A 24,613-nucleotide genomic window follows, 5' to 3' on the forward strand; every position below is an offset into this window, starting at 1 on the left:
ATACAAGAGGAAGTGAGGGGAAAGGGAAAAATAATACAAGGGGGACAAATGAATGTCAGTAGAGGGGGCAGAGAGAGAAGAGGCGAGGGGAGGGGAGGGGAGGGGGGATAGTAGAGGATAGGAAAGGCAGCAGAACACAACAGACACTAGTATGGCAATATGTAAATCAATGGATGTGTAACTGATGTGATTCTGCAATCTGTATATGGGGTAAAAATGGAGCTCATAACCCACTTGAATCAAAGTGTGAAATATGATATATCAAGAATTATGTAATGTTTTGAACAGCCAACAATAAAAAATTTAAAAAAAAAAGGAAAAAAAAAAATATTAGTTTCCCTAAAAAATTATAGTGTGATGTAAGAGTAGAGAGGGAGTATTAGGGATAGCTAGAACTTCCTTTTTTTTTCAGGCTCAAAGTTCCAAGTTTTAAGTAGTTGAAAGGAATATTTCTATTGTAGGTGGTAAGTTAACATATAAAATATAAAAAAGGGGAGAAGCAAGGCTATGGACCAAACTTGTAAATTTCAAGGGCTTTGACTATTTTTATAGTCCTTCTCATAATTCTCAAAGTTCCTCATGTTTGCTGAACTCACTTTCCTAAAAAAAGGCTTAGTATCTGGGAATCCGACACCTACTGGGCTTACCTCTTATCAAACAATGACTCAATTTACATTACTAGAACAAAGGTATTCTAACCCTGCAACTGTAAACTGAAAAATATTCAGTTCAATGATTCAACCCAAACCCCAGCAACTTACCAAAGGGAGGAGGGGCAGTCAATAGGATTTGGAAAATATTAAACTGCCAAGGCAGGAGGATCACAAGTTCAAAAACAGCCTCAGCAACTTAGTGAGGCCTTTGCAGAATAAAAAACAAAAAAGGGCTGGGCATGTTGCTCAGTGGTTAAGTACCCCCGATACCAAAAAAGAAAAAAAAAAATTTACCACAAATGTAGCAGAAAGCCATGAGGGTAAAATGGTGGTGTTACCATTCTTTCATAAAGTGCAGTGTTAAGCTAGTATTTGAAAAGGCAGGATTCTCTTAAGTTCCAGGATTTTAACAAGTTGCATGCTAAGCACCCTATTCAAGCTTAAGGGAAAGACAGGCATTTTCAAGATACATTTCTCACCATTTTAAAGTGGTATGATGGATGAACTACTACCCAGTGCTGTACTATTCCACCTGGAATTAATAACGATTAATTGGGAGGAGCTATTGTGACACAGGTGAGTAGGTTGGATGGTGTGGGAACCAGTTCTAATAGTCTCAACTTCATTCCAGCTGTTCCTGTTCCATACTGTCCGCCGAGCTGGCCCAGTCCCCTTCACTCAGTGTGTCACCAAAGGCAGCTTCAAGGCTCAATGGCAAGAGACCACCTATAACCTCTTCACCTTCTGCTGCCTCTTTCTGCTGCCACTAACTGCCATGGCCATCTGTTATAGCCGCATTGTCCTCAGTGTGTCCAGTCCGCGAACCAGAAAGGGGAGCCAGGGTGAGACCAATTCCCAGGCTTTAGTCCTATTCCCAGAACTGTTGCTTCTAGCTTCATTTATTTATCTACCTAACAGCTATATATCAGCCACTAAACCAAAGTAAGATGCTAACCATATCTCTAGCACCTGACACTGGAGATAAACTTTATTGAATGCCTTCAATTCTAAACTGCCTCTAATTCAGTTGAGTAAACTAGGCAGAAATTAGAGAAAAAGGTCATCAGTGTTCTTTATTATTTAACATCCTCAAGTCGACCTGTAGACCTGGTAGCTTCACCTAACAGCATCTCAAACCAAAACCTCTCACCAAAACAATCTAATCTCTCACCATCATGGTGACAAATGCCTGTAATCCCAGCTACTAAGACAAGTTTGAGGCCAGGTTGGCCAATTTAGTGAGACCCTGTCTTAAAATATAATTTACAAGAAGCTCTGGGTATGTATTTCTGTGATTAAAGTACTTTCCTAGTATGCAGGAAGCTCTAGATTCAATCCCCATATCACAAACAAAAACACCTTTTCTCAAGCATGTCTGTCATGTCTAGAAGGTGATCAGATAGTGCCAGGTTGGGGAGGGTAAGAGGTTTTACATCATTCTCTTCCTTGGTTGTGAGGGTTCCATTTCACTGACTGCCCTTCCATCAATTCACCCTACACTCAGTTCAGAAGCTGAGTAGTTCTGAATTTCAGTATATTTTCTAAATTCCCAGCCCCTGCTGATGAATTTACCCTACGCCGCTCCTTAGACACTCGCCCCCGTGTTCGTCTTCGGGCCCTGCGACTGGCCCTCCTTGTTTTACTGACCTTCATCCTCTGCTGGACACCTTATTACCTACTGGGTCTGTGGTACTGGTTCTCCCCCACCATGCTAACCGAAGTCCCTCCCAGCCTCAGCCATATCCTTTTCCTCTTTGGCCTTCTCAATGCTCCTTTGGATCCTCTCCTCTATGGAGCCTTCACCCTCGGCTGCCGGAGAGGGCACCAAACACTCAGTAAAGACTCCTCCCAGGAAGGAGGGTCTGGGAGAATGCCCCAACACGAGAGTAAAACCCTCAGACAGCTGAAAATGCAAACAAATGTGACATCAAGAAGAGGAGAAACAAAAGAGACATTCCTATAACATCCATTTTCTTACAACGGAGTATAAAGAATAGTCATTACTCTCCAATACCCTAAGAACATCTCTCTGCTGCCCCTGCTTTTTTAGCTTCCAACAAAAGAAGTGCTGAGAAGATCTGTGTTTTGACCTGAGACTTGAGACTATGTCTAAAGCAGAAACTCACAGAATTCAATCCTTAATAGAAGTATCTCCACAATGACCCATATTGCCTTACTGTAAATAGTTCATCAGAGCTTCACTACTAGAACATGAAAGTAATTTTAAATGTAGAAAACCAAAAACTAAAAAGGGACATTTATTCATGACTCAAAAGAAACAGTAAACAGGATAACAGTTTAAATATAAACAGAGTGAGTTCCACTTCAGCCCTATTTGTTGACGGCTTGCATAGCCAAACGGAATCTTGGAGAGACCACCTGGACAAGAGAGGAACTGTCAACGACGTCTCCGGTCTGGACTCCTGCTGCGCCTTCGGCCACCTCTAGGAAAAAAGAGGAAGGCAGGGAATTCATCATAGGATATAATAAAATGTCCTTGTTCAGTTTTATTCATGTTCCCTTCACCAACAGTGTTTGCCCTCTCCATTTTACCTTCTCTTGCCTTTGGGTGGACCTCGAACAAAACACCAATCTACGCTGATCTGCTGTCCCATCAAATCCTGGCCATTGAGTCCTTCCATAGCAGCCTGGGCCTCTTTGTATGTTTCATATTCAACTAGAGTATAACCCTGAGTAAGTGAAAAGTAAGATGTTAAAACCTTCCTGTTTTACCAAGCATCAAGTATCCTCATCCTCAAATATAAATTCATAAACAGAAGAATCTAAAAGCTTTACACAATGAATGTACATCGTATGTCCCTACTGTACACAGGTGTCTGTTTTGTTTGTCTCCGTCTCTTTTCTTTGTCCAACAAAATCAATTTCCTATGTCATTTTATTTGAATCGCAGCAAACAGAACCACCAAGGCTAAGGGGAAAGGAAGGCAATAAAGGGTCGCTTAAGATACCTTCAGGTATCCTGTGCGCCTATCCAGGTTAAGGTGGATGTTTTTTATTTCGCCATATTCTGCAAATTTGTCATGAATGTCTTCTTCAGTGGCTTCCTCATGGACTCCAGTGACAAAGAGAATCCAGCCTTCAACAGCTGTTGGGGAAGAAAGGGTGGCTGTATGCGCGCCTGGGACAGGGGAAAGCAGAAAGTGCAGACTCCGGAGTGAGTCTCCTGTCGAGGAGCTCGGGTTTCAACTGCCCACAGACACGCTCTCCGCAGGCTCCACCTTACTCACAGCGTTGTGGTCCCGGCTCGTCGCCGTCCTGCTCCACACTGTCATAATCCTCTCGCATCCGCGCTCGGGACCCCTCTTCTATAGAGAACACAACCAGATCACCGGAGGCTCTCCCCGGAGTCCGGGGGCTCCAACTCCGCTCCCGCCGACAAGCCTCTCGACCTCAAGTCCCCACACTCACCTGAACCAAAGCCGCGGCCCTTCCTTTTCTTCGCTTTTTCTTTAAGTTTGTGGATACTCTCTGAAGCCCCAGAGGAGAAAGGATGGGTAACAGTCATTTATGACAACTGTATCACACCACGCCGAGAGCCTAAGCCACCGCCAGGCTGTCCCCTCCCGGCCCGGCCCGGCCCGCCCCGTTCCTTCCGAAGGGGGAGGAGTCTCTCACCGAGACCGCACTCCCCGCTCCCATCCGTCCGCCCCAGGACCTTTTTCCTGTTACACTCTTCTCTCGCACCTTCCCCGCTTCCCGTAGCCGCCTCCACTGTCCTCACCGTCCCCATCCTCATCCATGGCGAAATCCTCGCCTCCGGCCTCATGAAGATCCAGCACGTCAGCCATCTTGCCTCTGTACTAGCGCTCGTCCGGACCGCCGGGAACTAGGCACCTCGGCAGGCTGTCGCAGAGGGGAAAGGTCGCCAAGCTGACCAATCACAGCCCATCTTTAAGTCCCGCCCTCGGCGCGGTAAAAATACGCACGAAGGGCGGGCCTAGTTCAAAAAGATGCCGGAAGCATTTGGTAGCCATCTTGGCAGGTCACGAGCCGAGACCAGCTGCGTTGGCAGGGACAAACTAGGAGGCGTCAATGGTTTCCGTTTAATCTTGAGACCGGGCCTAATTCCTTGCTGAAGGGCAGCTTTCATTGCAAAGTAGGAAATGGAAGAATTTAAAAGTTTTTTATCTTAAAAGTTGTAGGCCTGTACCCTGTTCTGAGAAGCACCCCATCCATGATAGAAGCCTTAAAAAGAAAAGAGACGAGGTTCAGATCAGGGCTGGGGAGGTAGCTCGGCGGTAGCGCGCTGGCCTAGCAGGTGCGGGACCCGGGAATTACATCCCACCCCGCAGAAAAAGTTTAGCTGCCCCAGGCCGGAGGCTGAGGCTGGAGGATCACAAGTTGGGACCCAGCTTCAGCAACTTAGCGGGGCCCTGAACAACTCGGTGAAACCCTGTCTCTAAGTAAGTCATAAAAAGGGCTGGGGATGGGGCTCAGTGGCTAAACGGCCCTGGGTTCGTCCCTGGACCAAAAAAAAAAAAAAACCAGAAACAAAACACCTCCCAGAACGGACCGCCAGCCCCGAATTTCTTCCCAAGAAAACCAACACACAAGGCTGCGGTTGAAACCCGGCTGTAGGGGATGAAACCAGGGGCACTTTACCACTGAAATACCTCCTCAGACCCCTTTTTACTTTTTATTTGGAGACAGATCTTGCTAAATTGCTGAGGCCATCCGCATACTTAATCCTCCTGCCAGCCTCCGGAGTCTCTGGGATTACAGTAGTGGGCTAACCATGCCTGGATAATTTTTTTTTTTTTTTTTTTAAAGATATATCTTTCAAACGCTCCCTGCCACCCTCTGGAAATTAAGGAAGGAAAGGCATGGCCTTAAATAAAATAATGGCATTAGTTCTTTGATGATGGAACAGGTGTTCTACCTTCAAACACCTAGGAGTTGAAGTAAAACCTATATTGCCCCCAAGTTCTGGAATCCTTATGTACACCTTCAGCAATAGCAGGCTGCAGATTCACTTATTAATCAAATAGTTATGCCTATATGTGTATCTAATATTAGAAGAAGTGCTGGCAAGAGGATAAATAATTGCATTGATAGCACTCACTATATATAGTACACTATGAAAGTGATAACTGCTATCATAATGGCAGTATCAAGAACGTTTCTGGAACTAAGAGGGTTTAGCATTTTAGCTGGGCCTTTGGAGATGAGTAGTTTTCCAGGAAAAACAGTTGTATACATTACATAGACTAATCTTTAAAAGTCCTTCCCTTGATTTTGTTGCACTTAGACTAAAATTAAAACTTACATAGCTAACTGTCCCTATGTCTCCAGTTTTGTCACCTGAGATTCTCCCTCACCCACTAAGCCCTTCCTATACTATCCCTTAACTCATCTCTGGGCATTTGCAACTTTCTGTTCCTGATGCTTTTCCTCCAGCCCTTCACATGGCTGGCTCAACCTCATTCTTTAGGTCTGAATACTACTGTCACTAAGGGGTTTTCTCTCTTTTCTTTGTGGTACTGGAATTGAACCCAGGGGTGCTTAACCACTGAGGCGTATCCCCAGCCCTTTTATGTTTTATTTTGAAGAAGGCTCTCACTAAGTTGCTTAGGGCCTAAATAAGTTGCTGAAGCTGGCTTTGAATTTGTGATTCTCCTGCCGTAGCCTCCCAAATTGCTGGGATTACAGGTGTGTGCCACTACACCAGGCACCAAAGGGGTTTTCATCCTTCTAGGACTTAAGTCTGTTTTATTTCCTTCACAGAACTTAAACCAGAATCTTTAATTGTCTTGCTTACTTTCAACCTTGTGTATAGCCTCTTTTTTTTCCCCATTAGCTTGTAATCCTTTTGGCAGAGATGCTTAGTTAGAATTATATCTGCAAGTTTATCCCAGTGCCAGGCTCTTAGTGGGTATATGGTACATACTTCATGAATGGATAAATATCAAATGGCAAGGAGAAGGAAAACTGCTGATTGGTAAAGACTACAGAAGGTGGAACCCAGTTCTAACAAATGTCAAACAGCAATAAATTTGGGGGCAGCATTGTTTCTTTTGTTGTTCTCTGCTTGGATCTCTCTCTCTCTCTCTCTCTCCTCTGCCTGACTTAAGTGAATAAGATTTGTCACATTCCTCAGCAAACTACCTATTATCTGTAGGAGAAATGAAGACCCAAAAGAATATGGATGAGAGAGAGAGAGAGAGAGAAGGAGGATGTTCTGTACTTGAATTTTACTTTACTGTCACTTTATTTTCCTTTATAAGAAAATTCTCCTACTGGTTTTTTGTGTCTAACTTTAGATTTCCTCTTGTCAGGACACATCTACAGAGGTTTGGAGCTTCAGGTTCCTACTCTCCTGTGACAATGTCACAGAAAATAATCTAATGACCCATTAAGTTTTAGCAAAAAGGAAGAGCATTGTTAGTAAGTGAAAGGTGAAGGTAGACATTCTCAGAGAGTGAGCAGCAGTCTTGGGCTCTTCTTTGAGGGGGAAACTTTGTAAGGTATGAGTACAGGGTGGTGGCCTGTGGATGGTTCTGGCCTGGTGATAACAAGATGGTTTTTGGTGGTCTGGCCATTCTCAGGATCTTCAGGTCGATGTTTCCTCTATCTAATCAATAGATGATGTTGGGAATGTAGCTATGTTATAGGTGTCTTAAAATATTGAATCTCCCTTTATTTATTCTAAAAATACATGTACTAGTATGTTACATAGGCTAAATAACAATGTCAGAGCAATTTTCATTAAGAATGAATTTACAGTAACTAAGATTTTTGAGTCAATTTACAGTAACTTTAAGATTTATAGATCTCTTGGGGTTGGTTGGGACTGTGGCTCAGTGGTAGAGCACTTGCCTCATATGTGCAAGGACCTGGGTTCGATCCTCAGCACCACTTAAAAGTAAGTAAATAAAAAAGAGGTATTGTGTCCAACTACAACTAAAAAATAAATATCTTTTTAAAAAAGATTTATTGGGGCTGGGGATGTGGCTCAAGTGGTAGCATGGTTGCTTGGCATGCACTTGGCGCTGGGTTTGATCCTCAGCACCACATACAAATAAAGATGCTGTGTCTGCCAAAAACTAAAAAATATTAAATCTTCTCTCTCTCTCTCTCTCTCTCTCTCTCTCTGTCTCTCAAAAAAAAAAAAGATTTATAGATCTCTCAAAATTGGGAGTTACAAGCCTAAGGGAAAAGACCAGCCTGGGGAGAAAAAAAAATGTCTGAGAAACTTTAGCAAAATGCTTCCAGATTAAAGTTGCAGTCTATTTTTCCTTCCCTTTTGTCCTCTTTCTATTTCTCTTTTATTTCTTTTCATTCCTACCTCACAATAACCTCAGTTCCTTGCTCGGGGCCCCATTTCCTAAGTGTTCCACCACTTAGGATAGCATCACAGGCCAGAGACCCAAGTTTTTAACCCCTGAGCCTTTAGAGACATTTAAGATACAAACCATAACAATTTTCAAGCATTGAGTTGTGTTATTGTTCTTTTAATTTGTGTTATTAGTTTATAGGTTTATTGCATTGTGCATTATGTCTAAGAAATGTCGCTTGTACTGATTTCTGCTTTTTGAAATCATTAGAGGTCTCCTTGTTGCCTAGAATAAGATCAATTTTGAAAAAAAAATCCATTATTTATCATAAAAAAGGTATATCAAGCACCCCCCAATCGAGTTCAATGTTCAGTATATAGTAAAAATTGTTTTTTTAGTGAACATGAACACTAAGTAATTAAATATTAATTTATCTTGTGTATTTATTCAAAGTCTCTCTGTCATTGATTTTTATGATTTTATTTATCAGCCGGTCTCCTACTTTATATTTTGCTTTCTCCCCTAGCCCTTTTCTGAATAAAATAGAGTTAGGGCAGATGTGTTAACATCTTCCATTTTGACTAGAGTTCTGGCATTTTTCTTTGACTTTCAACCATTTGCATTCTAGCATTTTCATGCTGTGTTACACAGGACATAAATATTTATGTGTACTATAATTTCACTGTGGATTGCATTAGTCATCAGTATAATAAACCTCTTTGCCTGCCCCCCCCCCCCCCAAAGACATTCTGTATGCCTGATGCTATGTGACTGGGAAATAAGTCTGTCTGGAGGCATAGTTTAGGGTCAAATTGCCATACTAAGTATTTTGAAATTTTTCCTATAAACAAATTTCTCTACTTCAAATATTTTTGAGTACTCATGATTTTTAATATTTGCAGGTAGTCCCTATATTATTTTTGCTTACTATTCTTCCTTAAATAGGCTTTTGTAAACACAAATTTACACCAACAGGAAATTTTAATATTACTTCCATAAGTGAAAACCAATATTTTTCTACTATAAATTCAGATAAAAGCATAATTATTGAAGACTAATAAAAAAATCACCTAAAATCATCTCAGGTAACATAAATGGTTCCCATCTAAAACTTTTGGAAGTATTCCTCAAAGTAAAAACAGCTAAACAATGGTTTAAGGAAATGAATGGCAGTAGTATTTCAGTAAGGAATATCAGAGTAAAGTGAAGGATATTAAGGAACATAAAAACCAATTAGGAAGCTATTGCAGTATCTAGTCCAGATATGACGGTAAATACGGACAAAACAATTTATATAGGAGGTTGACTCCAGAGTAGTGTCTGGCCAGGTGTGGTGGCATGCGCCTGTAATCCCAGCCGTTTGGGAGGCTGAGGCAGGAGGATTATGAGTTCAAAGCCAGCCTCAGCAATTTAGTGAAACCCTAAGCAATTCAGTGAGACCCTGTCTCTAAATAAAATATTTTTTAAAAAAAGGGCTGGGGATGTGGCTCAGTGGCTAAGCACCCCTGGGTTCAAACCCTGGTACCAGAAAAAAAGAGTGGTATCTGATTGAATGATGGACCTAAAGTTTCTAGCTTAGAAAATTAGGTAGATAATAATTCCAATAACAGGTTTAGAACATCAAAGAGGAGCAAGTTTGGAAAAATGGGCTCTACTTTTGATATGTGAGGTCATGGTACTCCCGTCACCACCAGGTAGTGAAGTCCGGTGTGTGGAAATATAGATGTAAAAGCTCAGAACAAGATAGGGTAGAAGAAATAGATTGTAGAATTGTGTGTATAGAGGAGTTTAAAATCACTGTAGTTGTGAGAGAGTGGGAATGAGTAAAGCTGAAGAGAAAGGGCCAAGGACAAACTTCAGGCTCCATTCCAGGCACAGTGACACACGCCTGTAATCCCAGTGGCTAAAGAGCTGAGGCAGGAGGATCAAAAGTTCAAAGCCAGCTTCAGCAATTTACTGAGGCACCAAAGCAACTTAGACCTTGTCTCAAGAATAAAAAGGGTTAAGGATATGGCTTATTAGTTAAGCACCCCTGGGTACAATCCCCAGTACCAAGGAGAAAAAAAAAAATCAGACTCCTTAAATGTCTAGAGAAGGGGAGGCAGAATGCCTTTCCCCTGCAGTGCAATTTTATTTTTACCACTCCCAAAATACTCAGAATTCTTTTTTAATGTGTAAATGAATGGAGCCATTTTAGAGCTTCTCTGATACATGGGTCTCAAGAAAGAGTCATTCTGGCTCACTAGACAAAAATCTATTTTAATTGTATAAAATTATACATATAAAATACATAGAAAGCATTAGAAGATAACTAAAATCTTTGACAACAAAAATGGACAGATAAGGAAACAATTTTTTCTCAAATTCTTTGGGATTTGGGGGTATTTGATAAAAAGAATAAATCTAGGAAGTACAAGGACAATTCTTCCCAAAACTCACACCCTTAACACTTCTTCCCAGAGAAAGGAGCACAGGAGAAACTGGAGGGTTTATGATTGGGGGGGGTTATAAGTATAAATAAAACCAGATATACCTATTATTTAATGTAGGAGCTCTACTCCAATATTACATGTGTTTCATGGAATATAAAGATGGGGCTTAGAGAATCAAGGAAGCCACTTTCAAGCACTAATAAAATTGTAGCTGGATTCTTTATCTCTGATTCCATATGTACTGGTCACCAAGATGATTCCAAAAGCAAGAAATCTGCCTTTCATAGATAGAGATTGCTTCCAAGCAAATTAGGAAGTAACCCTATGAATTGTGTTTATAATTCCTCTTGTATTGATGGGCAATTTCTCAGGAATGATTTAAAAATAATAAACCAGATTTTCACTCCTTTCTGAATAATAGGGTAGGGAACCCTCAAAACAAAGGGTTAGTAGAGACAAAGAAAGAAGTAAGGTAGTGGTGGGGACGGGAGAGGTACCAAGCAGATCCAGCTCAAGATAAACCAAAGCCAAAGATTTCTTACTCATACCCTGTTTGAGACCAAAAAAAAAAAAAAAAAAAGCAAGAATGAGGGTGAGGGTGGGGTACATAGGTATACCCGTTATTTTAAAGGGAGACATGAACACTTGATCATATTGTGTTATTGAAATGACTATACAGAATTAATCTGGAAGTGTACAAGCTCTAAAGACAGCCTGCTCTTAAAGAGTGAATGGAGAGGTTTTAAAATGGAGAGGTCCCCAAACCTGGAAGTTAGAAAAGAGATCTCCTAGCAAATGGGAATCCAGGTGTGGTTTATACATATATATATATATATATTTTAAAGTATAAAATTGAGTAAGTATGTACAGAAATCATCCTAAGTCTTAGAGAGGAGACATACAAAAAAGGTCCAGGAAAGGAGAGGGAGTATGAAGGTAGATGCCTAGCAGTTGGAAGAATGCATATTGCCCAACTGCCCAGCAGCAAGCATGAGAATATCTTTCTTCTCCTTGTGGAAGCGCAGCTCCTTGCCTGCCAGCCGGGCTTCATCCAATTCCCGTTCAGTGGAGGCCAGCTCTCTAGAAAGTGCCCCTGGCACACTCTGCTCCCGGCTCACCCAGTCCAAGGCCATTTGTTGGCGAATATCGTCATCTAGGGCTCGGTGTGAATAATGAGCCAACACCTCCTGGTTGGAGAGAGGAACTGAAGATCACTGAGAAGATAAAGGTTCATATCATACCACACAGACCCAACTGGGACTAGGTATCTTAGCTTTGGAGTCCTCACCGAAGCAGCACCTAAGGCCCTCCTGGGAGATTCTTAAGGAAAACTTCCTGGTGGAGTGAAGTGGAGAGGGCACTGAAGGCTTTCAGCGTTCGCCACCCGTACCCACAGGCTTGCTTCCCTTACCACAGCAGCAGACCCTGTCCCTCTCACTCATGAGATCTCTTACCTGCCGAGAGCACTGTCTTTCCCTCATGGCCTTAAGGCTGCCATTCCAGTGCAACAGCTGAAACACTGTCATTAGCTCCTGGGGGAAGAAGATATCTAGTACCAGGACAGTGGTTTTTTAAAAAAAAATTTTCCTTTAAAAATTTTTTTTCATAGTTGTTGATAGATCTTTATTTTATTTATTTATACATGGTGCTGAGAATCTAACCCAGTACCTCACACATGCCAGGCAAGTGCGCTACTGCCGAGTCACAATCTCAGCCCAGGACAGTGACTCTGATATTGATAGAATCACATGGAAATTTTTTTACAAAATATATTTGTGGAAGCATCTCTAATCACCAACTCTGATATATCCCTGGGGGAAGGAAGTATTTATATTTTGAAAAAAATTCTACTTCCTTTTCCTTCCTTTTTAAAAAGTCTAATTGTAGTAGAGATTAGTAGGAGGCATTATGTGTACATTAGCAGGCTGACCATGTTATTAGAGCCAGGGAAGTAGTGGAATAGTACCTGGAACTCCAACATTGACTTGCCCTTGTTGGATTCTAACATAAATCGGAAGGCACCAATGCCTGTATTTGGGTTGTCAGCTTCCTCCCTGTTGCCCTGGTAACAGAGGAAAAGAAAAGACAAATAGATTTCCAATTGGAATTATCATCTTGAGCAGCACTATCCAACAAAAAAACATGAGCCACATATTTAATTTTAGATTTCACAGTTGCCACATTATAGTAAAAAAATTTTTTTAGTTGTAGATGGACAGGATACCTTTATTTATTTATTTTTATGTGGTGCTGAGGCTCGAACCCAGGGCCTCATGTGTGCTAGGTGAGTGAGTGCTCTACCACTGAGCCAGAACCCCAGCTTCTGTTTTACATTTTTTGAACCAAGTTTTTGAAACATATTTTATACTTAAAATACATCTCAATTCTTATCCAGAGGTACTTTACCATTGAATTACATCCCGGTCCTTTTATTTTTAAAAATTATTCCCAACACATTAAATTGAAGGCCTTAACTGGAAGGGAAAATGTAGTCTTTAAAATTAGGCTTTAGTGGGGCTGGGATTGTGGCTCAGTGGTAGAGAGCTTGCCTAGCATGTGTGAGGCACTGGGTTCAATTCTCAGCACCACTTATAAACAAATAAAATAAAAACCATTGACAACTAAAAAATATTTTTAAAAAAGATTGAAAACTTAAAAAAAATTAGGCTTTAGTACTCTGAAGCAAGTAACTATTTTATTTGTGCCAGTAATTGTTCACTATGACACCTTATTCAGTGCTTACCAAACTTTTCCATGACATGGCACATATGAAATAATCCTTATCTATATAGCTAACTGAGTATACAGAAGAGGTTGCTGGCAAGCACAGTGACTTCAAACAGAGGAGTCCATCCATCCCAGGCATTGCCCAGTCTCCTGAGAGCTGAGGGGTTCAAAATCATGGCACACCTGAAATCAATCTGGAATATATCAGACTAGATGGAATTACAAGGATACACCAACACACTTGACTCCCCTGACTCCTTAACTCCTCATCTCCCCAAATGGAGTCTTACTATGTTGCCCAGGAAAGCCTCCAACTCCTGGGCTCAAGTTATCCTCCTGCCTCAGCATCCCTAGTAGCTGGAACTGCAGGCACGCATACCATGACCAGCTGTAGATATGATGACGTTCTTTTTTTTCTTTTGCACCAAGGGGCACTTGGCCACTGAGCCACATCCCCAGCCCTGTTTTTAAAATTTTATTTAGAAACAGGGTCTCACCAAATTGCTTAGCGCCTCACCATTGCTGAGGCTGGCTTTGAACTCGCAATCCTCCTGTCTCAGTTTCCCAAACTGCTGGGATTACAGGTATGTGCCCCCCGCACCCAGCAATGATGATGTTCTTGATTCATGGAATCAACTAGTCATGAAATCTGCCCTACTTGTAGACTTCCTGTCATTTTAGATAATGAATTTCCTTTCTTTGCTAATTTCCTTAATTTGATGTGGGATTTTCTGTTACTTGCATTTAAATTGATAACGTGCTAAGTGCTTAAATATCTCTTTTATCCATTAACCTTATGTGTCATGTGTAATTTTTAACCTATTTGGTAGATGAGGAAACAGACTTGATGAGATAACTTGATCAAAGTTATATAGCTGGTAGAACTATAATTTCAATACAGTAAATTCAGACCCTATATGCTAGTGCATATCCTGCTTTCTATAATCCAAACAAATATTTTATTTTATAATACCATTAGATGAAGAGTGGCAAATGCACTTTCCTGATTTTGAACTGACTGATTTAAAATGATTTTATTAATCAGGTAGTGGTCAAGTCACTCAGGATGCTGAGGCAGGAAGATCCCAAGTTCAAGACCATCCACAGCAATTTAGTAAAACCCTAAGCAGTTTAGAGAGACTCTGTTACAAAATAAAAATAAAAAGGGATGGGGATGTAGCTCAGGGGTAGAGCACCCCTGGGTTCAATTCCCACTATCAAAACTATAAGAAAATAAAATAAAATTGTTATTCTCTAAGGATGCTGTTGATTAGGACAAAGAATAATGTTTTGAGGAAAACAGATGGGTTCTAAGTAACAGAGGAAAGACAAATTGTGATTTACAGTGTTCAACAACTAATCTATAAAACTGATAAACAAACCAGTTTAGCATTATGTAATTACACCTTAACTAAATGTAAACAGAATAGAAATAGGGAATCTGTCTGACTTTTTCACCCTGTCGGTGGTCTGTAGGGAGGAAAGAAGAAAGCAGTGTTCTTTCCTAGGAGGCATCCCTCAGTTAGGTCTATCTGTATCCTAATCGTGGTGTAACCACTTACTACATCACTTTAGGCAAAACTTCACTTCTGTGGTTTAGACTTTTCATCTGTTAAGCAGGGGTAATAATAATACTTCCAGGGTTATCGTAATGATCAAATGAGATAAAGTACATAAAAATCCCTTATATTGTTCCCTGTTATTTATGATTATTATCACATCACCATGATAATTTGAAAGAACAAATGTTCTTTTTTAAAATATTTTTTTAGTTGTCAATGGACCTTTATTTTATTTATTTATTTATATGCAGCACTGATTATCAACCCAATACCTCACACATGCTACGCAAACGCTCTACCAGTGAGCCACATCCCTAGCCCCTAGATGTTCTTTTTAAAGAAAGCAGATAATTTGGGGTTGGGGCTGTGACTCAGTGGTAGAGCACTCGCCTAGTGTGTGTGTGAGGCCTTAGGTTCGATCCTCAGCACCACATAAACATAAAGAAATAAAATAAAGGTTTGTGTCCAACTATAACTAAAAAAAAAAAAAGAAGAAGAAGAAGAAGAAGAAGAAGAAGAGAAAAGGAAGTAGATAATTCTCCTGTTCCTAAAAGGGAAAATGATAAAACATTGTATAAAAAAAGGGGTTCTTTTTAAAAATATATTTTTATTAGGGCTGGGGTTGTGGTTTAGCGGTAGTGCACTTGCCTGGTTTGTGTGAGGCACTGGGTTCAATCCTCAGCACCACATATAAATAAAAAAAATAAAGGTCTATCAAAAACAAAAAAAAAAAATCTTTATTGAACCCAGTACCTCACATAAGCTAGGCAAGCGCTCTACCACTGAGCCACAACCCCAGCCCCCCCCCCGCAAAAGGGGTTCTTTTTCTCAGTATTTTTTTTTGTTTATTTATTTTTAACTCTATTTATTTATATTTTATGTGGTGCTGAGGTTTGAACCCAGGGCCTCACACGTGCTAGGCAAGCTCTCTACCACTGAGCCACAGCCCCAGCCCTATAAAGGGGTTCTTTATTGATAAGTTGAAGTAATGGAGGAGGGAAACAAGTACAATAAATGCAGTCATATGGGATAGAACGGCTCTCACACACTTCCTCTTGCCATGTAATACCTGGTACCACCTCACCAGCAAGAAAGCCACCTCCAGATGAATCCCCTCATCCTTGGACCAAAATCATGAGTCAAAATAAATGTTCTTTTCTGTATAACTTAAAAAAAAAAAGGTCTTGGGGTGGAGCTCAGTGATAGAACACTTGCTTATCATGTGTAAAGCCATGGTTCCATCCCCAGCACCACAAAAAAATGTAGGGGAAGGGGTATACCTCAGTGATACAGTGCTTGCCTAGCAGACACTCGGTTCGATCCCTAGCACCGCAAAAAAAAAAAAAATCCTCTTTTTTTAGTAAAAAATTATAAGTGACTAGGGTTTTAAATCAAAATTATGAAAAACAAAATTCAAGCTCAATTTTCATTTATTAAGGAGCTCTAGAATACCATAAATCTTCAATTAAATGTTTCTAGACACCAAAAAGATACAATGAAAGAGACTACACAACAAAAAAAACATAGGTATGAAATTAGGGACAGAGATATAAGGAGCGCATGACATACGAAAAATTAACAGATAATCAGCAGAACAGAGATGTAGACAGAAAACAAGGAACCAGTCAGTTTTCCCATCCCCTACTCTCCTTCCTTCCAGTTCCAAGTACTTACATTGAAAGATGCCAGGGCCTCAGAGACACTCTTCTCAATGAACTCATCAGTGATTCTTCGGGAAGGATGTTCATTAAACACAGAGTTCATTAATGCAATCTTTGCAGCACTCCTCCTGGCCTCCGCTTTTGTGGGGCAAAACTAGGCAGGGAAGAGAAAGTGAGAATACGTGTACATGTGTACTCGAGAGAGAGGAAGAAACAGTGGGAGGGAGACACTTAAGATAGAGAACAAAGTGGACACTCTTTAGATAAATCACTTGTGTTCAACACACTTTACAAAGTTTTTATTGTAAAATGATTGGGATGTTTGGAAACAGACTTTTGATTCAACATCCTGAAGTCATTAAAGAACTGGAGACGACTACAGCTCATAGAAAACTGAATGAGAACTAGTAAGGCCGCTGAAGTCAGCACATAACCACTAGACTTGAAAAATACCTCTGTTTAAACTGTCAACAGAATTAATTACTCAAAAGTCAGATTCTGGCCAGCTTATCAGAAATCTGTATCTTGTTCTCTTGTTCTCTAGACAAGCAAGATTTTTTGGATTCCTCTAGATAATCCAAGATTAGAACAAAGCTGTTTGTAGGCTGCTTCTGCAGAGAAGGCCTCTTGTCTCTATCAGGCACCTATCTGGGATTCATGGATTTCACTTTCAGCTATGAACAGGCATTTCCCCCAATAATGTAATGAGCCAAAGGACTTATCCCAGAAGAGGTCTGAGTAAATTTAGCCTTCTTCCCCCCATAGGAAGCAAGGAGAATAGAGGTGGCTAGGAAAGGAAAGCAAGAAAAACTTAAAAATTAACTCATGTTTTTATATTATTTCTAACAGGTTATCATAGGGAAACTTCGATTTTCAAAAGTCTTAACTCTTTCAACTTCAGATTTCTGGCTACCATAGTATTCCTTTATAATTCACCTTTGCTGGCTGCTTCAAAGACCTCTGTGCCCTTTGTCATTTATGTTTTAAGATTAGAAGAAGGACAGTTAATGTTGCAGTTTTAAGAATTAGACCAGGATATGTTCAGTACTTTGCCATCCATAATATCATTAAATTTCTAACTTCCTTTAGCTGACAGTTCTCTCTGAAACAATATATGGAGCTTCACACATTAATCCTAAGTCTTTTGGCTTCTTTAGTTTTTCTGTTTCTACTTTTCTATTTCTAATCTGCTGCCCACTCCACTCATTAGTGCTTTTTCTGAAAAAGTTATCTGTGAAGAAAACCACCAGGAAAAATTTCACCTACCAAATTGGATATAAAATATGTAAGCTAAAAAAATCCAAGATAGATAATTCTACTCTTTTAGAAAATAACAGAAATCAAACCACTATAATTGTTCAATTATGGGCATCATCATAAAATTATTAAATCATTATTTAGCATTGTGATAAGGTGGGAATGAGGAGGAAAGATATTTTCTCTAATAAGAGAAAGCATAAGCCAGGTGCAGTTGCACATGCCTGTGATCCCCAGCGACTCAGGAGGGTAAGGTAGAGAGAGGCACAAGTTCAAGGACAGCCTGGGGCAGCTTAGTGAGAGGCTCTGTTTAAAAAAAAAAAAAAGGGTTAAATATGTAGCTCCTGGTAGAGCCTCTGGGTTCAATCCCTGGTACCATAAAAAAGTATAAATATTAGTTATCTGGGACATATATTTATTTCTCTGAAGTAGCTGAGGTTATGAGGGAAAAAATTTTTAGTCACCTGATTTGAAATGTTTCTGTTTGAGGCAGGAATTGAGCTGCAGTGGCTCTCATTCATGCAACAGATTTATCAGGTACCTACTATGTGCTAGGTTCTGAATCTGGTAATGGGAATTCAGTAGTAAATAAGAAAGTAGACTTAGCATGCATAATGTCCTGGGTTTGATCCCTGGCATCACAAACAAACAATGATGACAACAAAAATACCCAGAAAGAAACAACATATCATGTCTCTTCCATGTTATAGATGGGAAAACTGAGGCCAGAGGGCAATCAGAGAATGAAAACTTTAATCACCTAACTCTTAGATGATGAGGAGCCCCTACCTCACCATACATAGCCACTCCCCTTTGATCTCTCAGAGAATTCAAACATTGCTTTCTTTTGTATATACCTGTGAAAAACTACTGGGGGGTGGGAGGAAAGGGAATGTTGATCCATATCCTCAAGAAGACACAGCAAGAAGTTGGAATGCAATAATGGACCCAGATCAGAATAAGGGTTGGATGCTAATAGTCTGATATATTCAGTGTTTGTACAAAATCAAAATTGGTTTGAGAGGCTGGGGTTGTACCTCAGTGGTAGAGCACTTGCCTAGCATGTGTGAGGCATTGGGTTTGATCCTCAGCACCACATATAAATAAGTAAAATAAAGGTATTATGTCCATCTATAACTAAAAAATAAATAAATAAATAGGTTTGATTTTTGCAGGCTGAAAGAAAAAACATGCTACTAATGTGATTTTGTGATCCAATGAGCTTCAGATGCTTGCCAGAATAATTTTTCCAGATTGGCTTAAGTCCTCAAATATGTGATTTCATGCAGAAATGTAATGGCCAAAGTGATAAAGTTCTTATTAGCACCTAAGATTCAGCTTTACCACTGCTGCCTCACAACTCTTACCTGGAAACTCCCAAAGCAACTTCCCCCAGGTAGGGTGACATAGCAGACATAGGGAGGGCTGTTGGAGGGAACCATCTCATAAACCACTAGAGCCCCATTTTTCAAGTCAGCCCCACGGGACTGTTTCATCTGCCAGAATTCCTGAAGCGCCTCCACCACATTCACTATAAAGAAGAAGAAGAAGAAGAAAGAAAAAGAAGTAGTTAAGTTCAGCAACAATCACACCTCTAAATGGTGCTATACTTCAGTATGGTACCTGTAATCTGTACATACACTACGAGTTCCTTAACTTCCTATCTTTTGCCACTTAAACCCATTTAAATTGGGGCTGGGGATGTAGCTTAGTGGTACAGCACTTGCCCTGGGTTCAATCCCCAGCACTGAAAAACAAACAAGAAAAAAAGTAATTTAAATTAATAAACGTAGACTATGATCAAGCTAATTTGTATAGGAAGACCAGATTAAGCCTGTCCTCCTCTCCTCCACTCCCCAGATCACACTTTGATTTGTCCTAGATACCAGAAGAAAATAACTTAAAATCAGAAGCATAGTTTCTAAGGTCAGCGGACCATTATCTCTACCTAATGAAGTGTAAGTAGATTATTCTACAACTGGTCAGCTGCCCTAGGACAATAATAACCATCACAATAATAAGTGTTAACATTTATTAAACACTGATTGCATGTCAGGCATTTCCCTAAGTGCTTGGCTCATTTAATCCTAACAACCTTATGAGGTACGTACTTTTGTTATTCTCATTTTACAGATGAGGGAAATGAGGCATAGTGGGGTTAAATAACTGGCCCAAGGTTATTTAAAAAACTAGAAAGTAGCAGAGTTAAGAGTCAAATTTAGGGAGTCCTGTGTTTCCACAGTCAGTGTCCTTAAACCATTGGGCAATACTACTGCTTAAGGAAATTGGCTATTAGCCATTCTCAAGTTTATGCTTCTAGTGAGCAAACCAATGACCAGATTCCCTTTCCAGCCTGGAATAATATGTGTATACTATGAAACAAAGTGAGGAGACCAATTCTCTTCTGAATCTTTAATTGGGTAAAAATTATTTGCGGAGGAACAGTATGTTGGGAAGTACTCCTACAAGGGTCTCTTCTACTCCTTTAAACCTTGCTGAGCATGTCAAGAGTGTAAAGTCCTGACTGCACTTAACTTGGGCCATTTCTCAGGACTGTGTTTACACCAATGAACCTTGAGGGATGAGGTAATACCTCCCTCTAAGACAAAGAACAATCTTGCCACTGCTTATGATAAAATGGCAGTTTTCCCAAGTTCAGTGTTCCTCTCATGATATAACCCATGGCCTGTGTAGCATCCACCTGAGTCCTCCAAATAAGACTCGGGAGACAAGGGGAACTGATGCACCACAATGCTCATGTTACCTGCTGTGCTATGAGTAATAAAGTCCTTTATTTCTGACCCAGAAATCTCTTGACTTCTGCCAACATCCAAGAAACAGTAACTGGCTAACTTATTAGATTGAAGTAGAGTAAAATCAAACTCCAGACCTGACCCTGTATTCCAGAACACTTCCTACAAGTATTTAGTCCATAAATAGGCAGTAAGTACTTTCTCTGTGCCAGACTGTTCTAAGCTATAATAAATAGTAGAATACATTCTAAAGAGGGAATGTAACATGTACACAGTGTAAATAGGAAAAAAGATGTTAAATAATCTCAAACATACATAAAATTCCAACTGTGATAAGTGGCTAGGAGAGGCAGATAGTGGGCAATGTAGGAATATCTGCTCTAGTAAAGAAAGTTACCCTGAAGAGTTGATATCTAAGCTGAGGTGTGAGTAGGAATCCACCAGATAAAAAGTAAAAGAATAGTGCCCTGAGCATAAGAAACAGCACGTCCAAAGGCTGTATGACAGCAGGGAACATGGTAAATGAAGGGACTAAAAGAAGGCCAATGTGGCTACAAAAGAGTGAGGGGAATGGAATGCAAGATGAGCTTAAAAAGGAGGTAGGAACCAGACCAGGTGGGGCCTAAAAGGCCCCGTCAGAGCATTGGCTTTATCCTAGGGTGAGATGGGAAGCAACTGAAGGATTTTAAACAGGGGGAATGAGATCATTTTACCTTTATAAAACATAATTTTTCCTTTGACTCTAGGGTTCCAAACATTTCAAATGGCTTCAAGGCCTCATAATAAATTGTCAAATGTGCTCTCCAATATATTGCAACATGATCACTTTCTCACTCTTACAAACAACAAGGACTCATTCATTCTTTCATATTGTGCTAATTCAGGTCTGCCAAGAAGACATCAAAATAGGATAGACATGTAAAAGATTTTCTAGAGAGGAAGTAGGAGAAGGCAGGGAGAGCCTTCAGATCACAGTGAGGGTCTGATACATATAGAAGAGAGGGAAAGAAGGAGGTTTAGATATGTTTCAGCCTGCAGGTTGTTCCAAGAAAGGTTTGGTCAAGCCAGTGGGAAGTCCTTATATCAAAGGAATCCCACAATCTTAACAAGGTGCGCCTGCATTAATACTCCTGTTATGCTCAGTCATTGTCTGGGAGCAGTGTACGACAAGACTGGCCTCCGTACAAATGTGGTGATGGACTTAGAGGGGGCAGGAGCTGAGGCTGTCAGTCACTTATGCTCCCTACAGCAGGAGATCTGATCTGCACATTTTCATTAAGCAAGAACTCGAGATTTAATAGGTACCCAGCTCACTGTAGTCATTAGAGATACAAAGAATAACACAATCCCTGCCAGCTAGTGTTCAAAACCTAGTGACCAATAATGTTATCTCACCTGCTCTCAAACTGAAACAAGGACCCCATGTTCTAGCCGGAGTTTGAAAAGCAGAATAAGCTCTTCTCTAATACCTTATACTTAACTGACTTTTTAGAATGTTCATTCTTCTATTAAAAGGCAGCATGAAAAGGAAACATTCTCTTTCCCACCCTTAGTTTTGGCAAGGGCTCTTTAAAGGTCACTACTGCCCAGAAAGCTTATCCATCTTTGTTCTTTCCATTGAGATCTTTTCAGCCCCAGTTCCCTCTTTGAGACAATTTAGCACAATGCACTGAGTGACAGCTTTCCTGACATGCAAACAACAGGGAGAACAGTGGAATAAAGAAGAAGGGGAGGAGACCACCATAATTGGGAAGGTCCTAGTAAAAAGCATATGTCTATTCTATATCCAGTTAAATCCCTCTCTTCACAGAGTATAGGACTGTTTTTTTTTTAAATTATCACTCAAATCCATAAGAAATGGGAAGTTTTACTTCAGAAATGTGAGTATGAAATGAGAAACTACACAAAATGGTCAGGAAAAAAAAAGCAATTAATTGTGATCTGCACTTGAAAATGTTCAGGGAGTGATTTTTAGGGCTGAGACTAAGGAAGGGCAGATGATTTGCTTGAGGTCACACAGATGTAACAGCTGGGGCATGAATCTACATGTCCTTATGCCAATGTTCTTTCCAATTTGGGAATCTTAATCCAGGGTTTGGGATCCTGTTCACAGCTCAACTTCATGGGGTTTATAACCCCCATAAAACTAGTAAGTAATGTGTGCGTGCCTGCATACATACATGTGAGCATTTCTGGGTATGGGAGTGGTGTCTGTAGTTTTATTTTCTATGAGAAATCATGAATATAATGGTTTACATATGAGTAAAGAAGAGTGAGGGAGGAAACACACACATTGGGCAGATACGATTGTTTTCTGGTTGGCAATGACAGATGGGCTGAAGGGCATCAGAAAGACCAAGACACGAAGAATGTCTATGTCAGGACATTTAATGACAACACAAAAGAGAATGATTTGTTTTCTACCTTTAGAAGATGAAATATTAGATGCATGTCTAAGTGGTATGAGAGGTAAAGATCATTTGTCCACCAGAATGGAAACATTAAAACAACACCTGGGGGCTGGGGTTGGGTGTATCTCAGTGGTACAGATGCTTAGCATTCTTGAAGTCCTGGGTCTAATCCCCAGCACTCAAAAACCAAAAAGCAACAATGAACTACAGAAAAAATTTTATATTATAATAATAAATATAATATTGTGGTAAGGAAGCAGGGATAAATAGATAATAAATAGCTAAAGAAATTGAGAGATTAATAAAAAGGTCTTCCCTGATCATACATGTTTGTGAGAATAGGCTGGCCTACCTTCGTTCAAGTTATTATGGAAAATAGTCAAGGTAGTTAACAATATTCTGCTCTATTTCATTTTTTAAAGGGAATAGCTTTAAAATTAATAAGCTTATAATGCACAGTCTCTTTGGAAGGGAGGGATTGTAAAGCACCAGTGACTTCAACAGGGGACTAGGCTAGGCTGAATGATACCTTCTGCCTAGATGAATGTCTAATCCCTGGGACCTGTGAATATTACCTTATGCAACAAAGACTTTGCATCGTGTTTAAGTTAAGTAATCTTTGGTGGAGAGATTATCCTAGATTATCGTGTTTGGCCCTAAATGCAATCAAAAGTGTCCTTATAAGAGGGAGCTCAGATTTGGCAAAATACAGAAGAGGAAAGGCATGGAGGCAGAGATTGGAGAGAGAGAGCCACAAGCCAAGGAATGTCAGCAGAAGCTGGAATCGGCAAGGAATGGACTCTCCCTTAAATTTCTGGAGAGAACATCTCCTTGCCCACACCTTGATTTGTGGCTCAGTGATACTGACTTTGGATTTACTACTAACAGAGCTGTGGGTGAATAAACTTCTGTTGTTTTAAGCAGCAAAATTTGTGAGAATTTGTTACAGCAGCTGTAAGAAACTAATATTGGGATTAGTCTAACATTTCTAAAAACTGGAAATATTCAGACCAATCAGTGTAATTCAATCACTTATAGAAAAACCTGTAGTGAGGAAGGGGAAAGATTAAACAGTAAATATTACATAGGATTCATTTAGTCAGCACAGTAGAGTAGGTGGGCAAAATCTCCAATTACATAGCCCTATTGTAATATAATGGGAGAGCAATAATTCCAAAACAAGAGGCTTGCATATGGAAATATAACAGTTATAAAGCAAGGAAAGTGACTTGCTCAATCATGCCAGTTTAGGGACTGCCAGATGTTAAACATGAGAGAAGATCTACATGCTATGTGGAAAAAAGGGGAGAGAAACATGGTAATGTGAACAATGCCCATCATATGTACAGTTTTCAAAGCATTTCCAAATGCACAGTAATAGCAATCACTCATTGAGTACTATGTGCTGCATGCTTTAAATTCATGTTTTCATTTAATCCACACAAAACTATCAAAATAGGTATAATAACATCCATTTCACTAAAAGCAAACAAGGAAAAGGCCAGAAGTAGCAGAACAGGGTTTAGAAAAAATATTCATTTGTTTACAAAGCCAACCCTTTTTATTGTACTATCCTGCTTTATTATACCATTAATCCTCACATGATCTGTGAAGCAGACTGTGAACTCCATCAAGAGGACTAAATATCTGCCTTGTTCACCACTGCATCTGGTAATCAATAAATATTTGTTAAATGAATAAACGAAATAGATGAGGCACAGAGAGATTAAGCATTTTCTCCAAGCTGCACAGCCATTATTTGGCAGGGCCAGGTTCTCTGATCCCAAATTCTCTCTCTCTCTCTCTCTCTCTCTCTCTCTATATATATATATATATATATATATATATATATATATATATAT

The 24,613-nt window shown here is 40.0% G+C and overlaps 3 protein-coding genes across 4 annotated transcripts in view; 1 reads left to right on the forward strand and 2 right to left on the reverse strand.

Moving 5' to 3' along the window:
* The window catches only part of LOC107160395 (gonadotropin-releasing hormone II receptor), a 6,216-nt gene extending 2,562 nt beyond the window's left edge, over positions 1-3,654 (forward strand). The window contains exons 2-3 of the mRNA XM_015507071.2: positions 1,285-1,495; positions 2,207-3,654. Of these exons, the coding sequence (XP_015362557.1) occupies positions 1,285-1,495; positions 2,207-2,616 (621 nt within the window). The 3' untranslated portion in view covers positions 2,617-3,654. The remainder of the gene's footprint in view (positions 1-1,284; positions 1,496-2,206) is intronic.
* Positions 2,896-4,535, reverse strand: Rbm8a (RNA binding motif protein 8A). Of its 2 annotated transcripts, none has more exons than XM_015507074.2 (6): positions 4,396-4,535; positions 4,083-4,142; positions 3,902-3,976; positions 3,623-3,759; positions 3,207-3,343; positions 2,896-3,097 (listed from the first exon to the last, which is right to left on the reverse strand). In XM_015507074.2, exons 1-6 carry the CDS (start codon positions 4,460-4,462, stop codon positions 3,052-3,054), a joined length of 522 nt encoding a protein of 173 aa, XP_015362560.1. In that variant the 5' UTR covers positions 4,463-4,535; the 3' UTR covers positions 2,896-3,051. The 2 variants fall into 2 exon arrangements, with proteins under 2 accessions (XP_015362560.1, XP_015362559.1); XM_015507073.2 differs by having other exon boundaries at positions 3,902-3,979; positions 4,396-4,534.
* Positions 4,536-11,022: 6,487 nt separating this feature from the next.
* The window catches only part of Lix1l (limb and CNS expressed 1 like), a 152,047-nt gene continuing 138,456 nt past the window's right edge, over positions 11,023-24,613 (reverse strand). Inside the window, exons 2-6 of the mRNA XM_048813914.1 lie at positions 18,955-19,118; positions 16,344-16,484; positions 12,347-12,442; positions 11,835-11,912; positions 11,023-11,567 (exon numbers count right to left, since the gene is read on the reverse strand). Of these exons, the coding sequence (XP_048669871.1) occupies positions 11,325-11,567; positions 11,835-11,912; positions 12,347-12,442; positions 16,344-16,484; positions 18,955-19,083 (687 nt within the window). The 5' untranslated portion in view covers positions 19,084-19,118 and the 3' untranslated portion in view covers positions 11,023-11,324. The remainder of the gene's footprint in view (positions 11,568-11,834; positions 11,913-12,346; positions 12,443-16,343; positions 16,485-18,954; positions 19,119-24,613) is intronic.

This window comes from Marmota marmota, unplaced genomic scaffold (assembly GCF_001458135.2).
Source record: "Marmota marmota marmota unplaced genomic scaffold, marMar, whole genome shotgun sequence".
Classification (NCBI taxonomy): Eukaryota; Metazoa; Chordata; class Mammalia; order Rodentia; family Sciuridae; genus Marmota; species Marmota marmota.

Excerpts from the sequence above, each read along its gene's own strand:
- Rbm8a (XM_015507073.2), bottom strand. The coding sequence starts at position 4,462 with ATGGCTGACGTGCTGGATCTTCATGAGGCCGGAGGCGAGGATTTCGCC. Across the intron at positions 3,760-3,901 it reads CGAGCCGGGACCACAACGCT|CTGTTGAAGGCTGGATTCTC; the intron begins GTGAGTAAGGTG and ends CTTCCCCAACAG. Across the intron at positions 3,098-3,206 it reads CCACCCAAAGGCAAGAGAAG|AGGTGGCCGAAGGCGCAGCA; the intron begins GTAAAATGGAGA and ends CTTTTTTCCTAG.